Source organism: Leuciscus leuciscus (assembly GCF_965113295.1).
Source record: "Leuciscus leuciscus genome assembly, chromosome: 18".
Lineage (NCBI taxonomy): Eukaryota > Metazoa > Chordata > Actinopteri > Cypriniformes > Leuciscidae > Leuciscus > Leuciscus leuciscus.
The window spans coordinates 19,230,517-19,240,401 of NC_138742.1; the positions used below are offsets into that span (position 1 = coordinate 19,230,517).

Below are 9,885 nucleotides of genomic sequence, written 5' to 3' on the forward strand. Positions count from 1 at the left end.
TGGAAATATTTAACATTTAATGGCTTGAAATATGTTATATGCATAGTTTAACTGGAATCACTTAATGAGGTCACAGTGTATCTTTATTTAAAATGGATGTTGTATTCAGCCCCTGATGTTTAATAATGCCCCATGCCAGTTCTAAATGTTATTTTCATAGCAAATAAAACTTGACCAATTTACCACACAAACACACCTACACATCACATTCACAGCAAATGACTGACAGGCATCCTTTGTTGGCATAAAGATTGCAATTATAGGCAGGATGGCAATTTCTTTTGAGGTTTGGCAAGAAGGGAGCGTAACAATGAGAAAATGAAATTGCAATCGGAGCCATTGCTACTGCTGTTTCAATATGGCTTTGCCATTCCTGCACGAATGATGGAAATGAAATGTCAAATGGACTTTGCTTTTCCATTTGAAATTTGGCAGACGTTGTAAATTACGTGTGCACAAATAGAAAATGCAACCGCAAGTACAATTTTGCCCAGAATATGATACTGTAGTATATGAGTGGGAAACTGAAATCAGGATTCACATCCCATATACACACTCGCAAATGTTCATTATTTCTGCACTGCAGCAGTGCCACCCTGCCTTACACATAAATCTGTTTGAAATTGAGTTTATTAATTGAATGTCTCTTATTTTCTCCTCCACATGATCAGAATACAAGCACACATAAACTCCTCTGTTAAGATACAGAACCTAGCATATGTGTGCTGTACTTACTACTGTAATGCACACAAACTGACATATGTGATTGTGCTATGAAGACAGTGAAATAGCTTGACCTTTGGCATATTATTGCATGGCAAAGAACTTCACAGTTATGACAGGACAAGAAGTCAGGTTTGATAAAACACTTTTTACTGAAATGGAAAAGTCTTTTTCACACATAAAGTCTTTAACACACACCAACTCTTCTTGATATCCCACAGGCTTGATTTTTCTCCATTCAGCTCTGTAAGCTAGGAGAGACTACAGTCCATCATCAGTGTTCTCCAATTTCCCATATTCCTGAAATGTAATTATTTTCAATTACTGAACCTGCCTGCAGCTTTCTAGGGGGTAGGTTTTGTACACAAAGAACCCCCACAAAAAGCTTGTCAGATATACTGTATGTATACTCTGTTTGACCAATTCTTTCCTTAAAGGTCCCATGACATGGAATTTCCACTTTCTGAGGTTTTTTAACATTAATATGAGTTCCCCTAGCCTGTATATGGTCCCCAAGTTTCAAAAAAATTTAATCGGTGTAAATCGAGCTTTTGCTATTTTTCTCTGCCTTTGAGAAAATGGAAGCTCAACCGGGCTGATCTTGAATCTCCTCCTTATGACGTCATAAGGAGAAATGTTACCTCCCCTTTCTCTGCTTTGCCCGCCCAGAGAATATTTCTCGCCCATGAGAAAATGAGCTAGGAAGTAGAACGCGCGCGCGATTTTAGTTTGTCCACGAGAGATATCATGGCTTTTGAGCGAGCGAAGCATAATAATTGCTCAATAATTGGATGTACAAATGAACATCGAATGGTCAATACAGAGCTGGGCTTGCTGAACGTCGGACAAGTAACGTTAAGTCAACAAATTATATATAAGTGTGTTGCTTTACTGTTTATGGTTACCTAGCTTCTTACACGTAGAATGTGGCTGTCACATTAGCTATGCAGTTACTCGCGCTAATGTAAAGGTAGACAGCATCAAGTTACAAATTTACATACAGTAACGCGAGTGTTGTACATTTCTTTGTTATTTGGATAACCGTTTTCCTGTTGGTTATATGGCGCGCGCGATATCCGCATTTCAAGATCGCAGAGCTTGATGTAATTGTAATAAGATAAATTACAGACGTTACAGATCTCTCATGAAAAGGCAACAGTAGGTTCGCGTTAGCTACATGATGATAACTGTAAACCATCCGAATAAAGTACCGTATCCAGACATAATATTTTAAACTAACCATTCGGAAACGTCCTGCTGGAGCCGCTGAGTTGCAACTTCTTCATCCGTTGCTTCTCCATCTGGATTAGATTCTGGGTCAAACTGAAATGCTTGAACGACTGCGTGTCTTCGTGCCATTGCAATATATCCAACATAAACAAACATGCATGGTACCGTTGCGCAAGATGGTCAAGGCAACACCCACCCTCACCCTTGCGCCGCCTTTCTCCTCCTCATTAGTATTTAAAGCTACAGACACCGAAACGGCCCATCTGAAGGAAGCTCATTCTGGGACTGGCTTGTAGTGGCTATAATTCTGCACCGAGGCTGAATTTTTGGAAAGAGATTTCAGATACAGTACTAAGGACCACTAAGGACTATATTAAAGCCTACAGAAAGTAGCATGTCATGGGACCTTTAAATAAATATAAAGCTAACTAATATACATAAAATGTTTAATAATGTTTTGCTGGAAATGTAACACTTTTTCTTACAGGTGTTCTGAGAAAGCATTTAGCTGCAAGAATGGTTTTTCTGGGGTTCTATAACATGCTGATGGAAGGAGAATTATTATATAAATATTTGACAATTAATCAAGTGTGCACTGTACTTATCTGATCCTGTTGCATTTTGGGGGAGTGAAAGTTAGTACACAGAACTGCAATCTGCAGTCTGCAAAAAAGGCAACGAGCATCTGATTAGGAGTAAAGTTATAATAGGTTAACACTATATAATAACTTTCATTACATATATATGAACGTTTGAAAATTATTATACATTTTTACCCATAATAATTAGTTAATTTTATATCATTTAAGTCTAGCCTTTTGTACATGATTTTAAAAAAGGAATTATTTGCTGACAAGAGAATGTTGCTTCCTTTTGGGTAATTCTACAGTATTTAGTGAGATACATATCAGGCACAATCCCTGTTTTGCATTTTTGAGGTGTTTGGTTTGATATCAGTAAAAAGAAAATTCTGTAAAGCTGTCTTTGCAGTTAGGACCAAAGTATCCTATAGTTAGCCTTCAAGTAAATCAGAGTGTCCAAGTTTTTGGGCAGAAATCTGCATTGTTCTGGTCTGAGAGTCTTGCTGACCAGGTTAAATATCTGGTCCACTGATGTGGTTGTTGCTGGCACGGTAAAAACTTTCTTGGCTACTTGTGAGAGCAATGGGAAATCGATGGACTTGCGCTTCCAGTATTGTAGTGGATCCTCATCTGTGGGTTCTTCATGGAGATATGTGGACAGCTCCTGCTCCACTGTCTTGGCCTGGGCGGTTGGCCGCTGTTTAATGAAAGAGAACAGCTTGCAGCGTTTGGACGGTGACGGCTGGGCCTCTGAGTGATGTTCTAGTGGACTCAAAGGAGTATGCTTTCCAACTTCTTCCAGAAGCACCTGTTTGTGCCAGTCGCTGTCACTGCTCCAGGACAACTTGAACTGTGGGTCCAGGGTGGTGGCGGTTACATAAAGAGGGTCCTCAAGAATGCCTGCCAGTCTGCGGTCCAGAGCTTGAGACAATCCCATCACGATCGCAGAGCACTGGTGAGTTACGACCTCAGCCAGGTGCTTGCGTAGACCCAAAACACAGGGCAGGCCTAGGCTGATGGACACGTGCTTGTCTCCTTGTACCATGTCTGAGGCCTCTTCGAAAGGCTCCAACACTTCAACCAGCTCCCGCAGCATCGCTTTTTCTAAGTTACCGAGAACTAGGTCATTTCTATCCACAATGTCTTCAAGAAAATCCATTGACTCCACCATTTGGCGCAATATCTTTAACTGAGCGTTCCACTTGTCCATGGATGAGGGTCTTTGCCAGTTTGTTGAGGTATTGGAGCCAAACACTTGGACAAGTTTTTCCGGAGCCACTGTAGCAATTACGTAGTTATAGAGGTGGGCTGCTTTGCTTAGAGGAAGTGATATCTGAGGGGAAGCACAAACTCCTTCTTTAACACACTGAGCAAGTAATCGAGCAAAACAGTCTATCCTACTTCGACCAAGACACTGATCTAAAGACTTGCAGTTCTCGTTGTTACTGATGGCTTCTCCTGCTCCAGGCTTTTCATCGCTACAATCTTCCTCCCCTTCCTCATCTTCTTCACCGTTACCAATGAGATTGAACCCAGGAAGACGAAAAGGAGATCTGTTTTCACAAGGCGAAAGGTCAGCGACGACTCTGAACACTTTTCCAGACACACCATAGGATTCAGAGATCTCATCAAATTCGCTGAGCATTTGCTGAGTGTTGCTGTGGTCTGTTAGCGGTAAGCAAGCCAAAAGAGCGGATCTAATGTGCCAGTCTGCGTTTATGAAGTGGCAAGTCACTCCAAGATACCCAGCACCCACAAAGCTGCTTCTCCACAAGTCAAGGGTCACGCTGCAGGACTCTGCTCCTTTTAGAGCCTGTTTGGCAGCTAGTTGCACTTGGGAGACATAGGCTGGCAGGAGCTGCTGCTGTATGTAATGGCATGGTACCGGTATGTATCGGGGCTCCAGGAGCTGAAGAAGCTCACGGAAGCCCTCATATTCAACTATCTGTGTCGGCTGCAGGTCTCGGATGATCATCTTGGCGATGGCTTCCGAGATGAGGGATTGCCGAGGATCACTGTAGTCAAACTTGTTCATCCCAGGACTGCTTTGAGAGATCACTCGACCACTTGGTGGGCCAGTACAATTCTGCATTGCCTCTCTTTTCACATCTTTCTTCCTCACAAACTCATCATACATGGCCTGATGTTTACGCTGTGGATGTGACATGATTATATACAGGTAAAATACATGTAGAACCAAATATATAAAAACAATTTAAACACATAATATATGTAAACACACACACACAAACAGAATATTAAGGGTCCCCACACTTTCTGGGGGACTTTTTAAGAATCTTTTTTTCTTTTTCAAATTGCACAAAGCACATTTTATCAAAATACTGTATGCTATTAATTATATATTTTTATTTATATATATGACTTTTTACCAGGACGTATTTTATTTATTTATTAATCTTTAAATTTCCAAGACTGTGGGGACTCTGAATAGTGTATTAAATGTGGTCATGCATAGATGGGTAAACGTCTCCTCATTTGTCTCGTTATAAGATACAAATCACTGTTACATACCAAAATTAACCCTTACCTTTAAATGTGTAACAAAGTTAGAAGTAACTGTCCGTTTAGCCTGAATCCTTGTGCCACAAGCCTTGCAGTTAGATTCAATTTTGCCATTTTCTCCCTCACAGACGATATTGAAATAATCCAGAATGGAGACCCTAGATTTTGACGCCATCAGTGATCTTGTTATCTTCCACTATATGAACAATACCGTAAAAATAACACCGAATAAAAATGAAAACAATCCGATATGCTCTTTTGTTTTCCTAAATATCAGTCTAGCTTTGGGATTCAATAGCCTCGTCTCAGCATTGAGATAAAAGGATAGTAATCTGACCAAGATAGCGCCGTGTTCACCTGATCTGACACTGATCGCATCGTCCTATCGTTGTGAAAATGTCTTCTCGGATACACGTCTTAATAAAAACATTACACACGTCCCTCAGATCTGCGGGAGAGAGCAAATTATGTATTTTGCCCGGTGTCAGCTCCGACCGTAAACATCGCTATCCGCTAGCAGCTCTTTTGAGATGAACACCAGGAAGTAGACGGCGAATGGACAATTTATTTATTTATTTATCATTCCGCCTCTATTTGTCTGTTTTGATTCTATTCGTGAACAGGCACCCACAACTTGATAAAAGGGTAATGAAGTAACCACAATAAAGGACGGCATTTCTTATATTTTTCGTTTTGTACATAACGTTACGCCAATTGAATGCAGTGATTTAATATAATCTTGCTGTAGCTAAAACCGGCACGAAGGCGAGGACGCGCCTGATACTTCTGCTCGTGCACGCTCACAACGTCTTATGTTGTTGTTATTGTTTTTAGGTTTCAGCAGGAATTTTTGATGACAAGAAAATGTTTCTTTGTAGGTTATGGGTAGAAGAATTACACTTAACATTACTAAATGGTTTGCTGCTTGGATTCCTTTCAGGTAAGCGCAGTTTATGGCTTGCATGACACACAAAACGTTGTCTAATAGAAACATAATGAAACTAATGGATTTGCCACCTTTTACAACTGTTTCCCAACTTTAAAAGGAAACAGAGGACATTTACTATGAAATTTAATTATCTGACAGGTATGATTCAGCCACATAGAAACTGCTAGAACAATTACTTTATTTACTGATATAGATGTAGACTAAAATAACTGAAATGATCTGATAACAGCATACAATAAAGGCAGTTGTTATAGTTATTGCATTTTGGATGAAATGTTCGAGCAAGAGCAGGTTCTAAAAACTGAGAACAAAATTAAATCTGCAGTAAATGTATACATTTATATTTTTTCTGGTTTCAACTGCATTACTGCTCACAAGCTAACATGGTTCATCAAACATTTTTTATTAGGTAAACTATTTTATACAATAAGAGTGATTTCAACATTCAACATAGTGAAATTGTTCTAAGAACTTAGGGTCTATATATGGTTAATAAAAAAAATCAATAAATAAAGATTATAGATGAACGTAATTAAGTTCACTGTTATTCCTCTTTTATTTCTGGTTGAGTCTTCTCTGTCTTCTCTTGTTTCTCCTTCACCTGGGCCTGCATCTCTTTCCTTGTAGCAAGTATTTCACTTTGTAGGGATGCAATCTCAGCTGATAGAGTGATGACTGGGGGAAAGAAAATGTGCTTTAGTTACATAAAGTGTTAACAGTTAAATAAACCCAAAATACAAGAAATAACATTTCCATAAAAACAACAAAATTGTGCTGAAATAATACTTCAAATTTAAGCCACACAGCAAATGTTTAGCAAAGCACAATATTTTAATATAATGCACAGGGATCAAATCAAATATAGCATAAGCAAGCCACAGTTATAGAAGACATCACAAAAGAGCTCACCCTCTTTAAAAGCAGACTGAGCTTGTTTCAGACTTTGTGGTACAAGGATCCCAAACCACTTCAAAGGTTCTCTGTGCTCTGGTGTGGATGATTCTGCCTTTGTTTTTACTTGAGGGTCTGTCTCTTCTTCCTCCTCCTCCTCTTTAACCCCCTTTTGTTTGGTATTTATTCGCCTCCTAAGACCTGAAATATTGAATGATTTTGTCACAAATCGTACAATTCCTCATTACAGTTGTAGGTCCCTAAATGTATCATATAAATGGTATGGAAAAAAAATCTGTGGAAAGACTCTAAATAAATAAAAAATGTATGTTTAAGAGATAGTTCACCCAAACATAAAAATTCTGTCAGTAATTACTCACCCTCATGTCGTTCCAAACCCGCAAGACTTTCATTCATCTTCGAAACACAAATGGAGATATTTTTTATGAAATCTGAGCGATTTCTGTCCCTCCATTAACAGCTAGGCAACTTACCACTTTGACACTTCAAAAAGCTTATAAAAAGATCATAAAACTAATCCATATGAATTGAGTGGTTTAGTCCAAATTTTCCTGAAGAGACACAATCATTTTCTATGATGAACAGATTGAATTTAGGCTTTTTTTCGCATATAAACATTGATCAGTGAACATAAACAGAAGCTCACCCGAACCTGCTTGCCGCCACGAGAACAAACCTCTGGGTCACACAAGAATGAACCTCATTTGTTCTTGAGGAAGCTCAAACTGTTGTGTAACACACGAGAATGAACCTTGTTGGTTCTTACAGAAGCTCAAACATGCTGCATAACACGAGAATGAAGCTCAGTGGTTCTTGTTGAAGCTCAAACGTGCTGCGTAACACAAGGATGAACCTCATTGGTTCTTGCACGTTAAAGGGTTAGTTCACCCAAAAATGAATATTCTGTCAGTAATTAAATCTGAGAGCTGTCTCACTCCTCCATAGGCTTCTCTGTAATTGAAACTTGCCGGCCCAGAAAGTTAGTAAAGACAATGTGAGCCTCTGAGTGAGTTCACGTAGTGTAACAGTGCAGGGCTTCTGGGTTGTACGTCAGAACGTACACTGTTAAAAAAATCTGTAGAAATTACAGTATTATTGGCAGCTACTTGCCAGTAACTTACTGTAGATTTAAATTGATGTTATTTACTGGCAACAGTTTGTTCAAAGTTAAATGAACATTAAACATTAACAAGTCTTTATCTTTACAGAATAAAACTAAAATAACAGCCTCATGCAAAGCATTCTGGGAACCAAAATCTGAAGGAAAATAACAGAAAAAGGTTGATGAAGATTTCTGGTTCCCAGAATGCTTTGCATTAGGTTGTTATTTTATAGTTTTATTCTGTAAAGACAAAGACTTGTTCATGTTTAATGTTCATTTAACTTTGAGCAAACTGTTGCCAGTAAATAACATTGATTTAAATCTACAGTAAGTTACTGGCAAACAGCTGCAAAACTACAGCACATTTTTTACAGTGTAGGCTCACTATTGGCCGACGCTGGTCATGTGTGTGATGCTGGCCAATAGTGAGCCTACGTTCTGACGTACAACCCAGAAGCGCTGCGCTGTTACACTACGTGAATTCACTCAGAGGCTCACACAGAAGAAAATGAATAGTTGAATAAAGTCGTTATTTGGGGTTTTTTTGCACACAAAAAGTATTCTCGTCACTTGATAAACTTAAGGTTGAGCCACTGTAGTCACTTGGACTATTTTAAACATTGACTTTACTAACTTTCTGGGCCGGCAAGTTTGAATTACAGAGAAGCCTATGGAGGAGTGAGACAGCTCTCAGATTTAATAAAAAATATCTAAATTTGTGTTCCGAAGATGAACGAAAGTCTTACGGGGTTGGAACAACATGAGGGTGAGTAATTACTGACAGAATTTTCATTTTTGGGTGAACTAACCCTTTAAGCAATGCTCGAACTTCCATTTCCACCACTGACGTGCGAGTTGATGCATGTTTAGCTATATGTGAATAAAAGCCTAAATTAAATCTGTTTAGCGTATAAAGCGATCATGTCTCTTCAGAAAATTTTAAACCACTCAATTTATATGGACTAGTTTTACAATCTTTTTATGAGATTTTTGAAGCATCGAAGGATCAGTTGCGTAGCTCTACGGTCTATGGAGGGACAGAAATTACTCAGATTTCATGAAAAAATATCTTCTTTGTGTTTCAAAGATGAACAAAAGTGTTATGGGGAATAACATGAGGGTGAGTACTTAATTACAGAATTATCCTTTTTGGGTGAGCTAACCCTTTAATTTACAAGTCAGCAAGTCAAGCCTTACCCGTCTCTTTCGCACCAATGTCTTCTACTGTGTTATTTTTCAGTTCTTCTGTTTTATTTTTTCTTCTCTCACATTTGAACTCAGCTGTTCCACCTTTCAACAAGCTGTTATTAAGGCAAGCACATGGATCTATATAAATAATTAAGACTTATGCACAAGCGAATATTTAAATGCATATGATGACATACGGACCTGGCTTCAACGTGAACAAGCGGCTCCATCTCACTAGCGTACTGCAGAGCGGATACTTGCTTATTTCCCATTGAATAACGTGTCTTGGCAATAGAAAACCATCCCTGTGTAACAAAATTAAGGGAATTATATTCAGAATAAATACAAATTAAAATGTTTTGTGTACAACACGCAACTCAAAAAGGTTTGATTCCATCCCATTCAATTTGTAATCAAGTGTAATTGCACGTTTCACCTCTTCTATAAGGGAATTGAGTTTATGTCGCTTCTCCTCAAGAGCCTCGAGCTGGTCCATGAAAAGCAGCAACTGCTCGTCCAAACGAAGATGTTGATCAGCACGCATTTCTGTCATTTTATTCGACCAGACAGACAGTAGAAAACAAACGATTTAATAAAGAATCAGAGATGTAGCTATTCCGGTTGAACGCTATCAAGAGAGATGTTTAGAACCTTTACCGGTCATGTGACAAGAAGTC

The 9,885-nt window shown here is 38.8% G+C and overlaps 2 protein-coding genes across 2 annotated transcripts; both read right to left on the reverse strand.

Moving 5' to 3' along the window:
• Positions 1-851: 851 nt before the first annotated feature.
• On the reverse strand, positions 852-6,021 carry LOC309481426 (zinc finger BED domain-containing protein 4). The gene is made up of 2 exons (XM_082146332.1): positions 5,083-6,021; positions 852-4,686 (listed from the first exon to the last, which is right to left on the reverse strand). The coding sequence occupies exons 1-2, from the start codon at positions 5,230-5,232 to the stop codon at positions 2,944-2,946; spliced, it is 1,893 nt and encodes a 630-aa protein (XP_082002458.1). The 5' UTR covers positions 5,233-6,021; the 3' UTR covers positions 852-2,943.
• A 146-nt stretch (positions 6,022-6,167) lies between these two features.
• Positions 6,168-9,885, reverse strand: vma22 (vacuolar ATPase assembly factor VMA22). Its single transcript, XM_082146350.1, has 5 exons — positions 9,645-9,885; positions 9,410-9,513; positions 9,218-9,321; positions 6,916-7,098; positions 6,168-6,681 (listed from the first exon to the last, which is right to left on the reverse strand). Exons 1-5 carry the CDS (start codon positions 9,759-9,761, stop codon positions 6,551-6,553), a joined length of 639 nt encoding a protein of 212 aa, XP_082002476.1. The 5' UTR covers positions 9,762-9,885; the 3' UTR covers positions 6,168-6,550.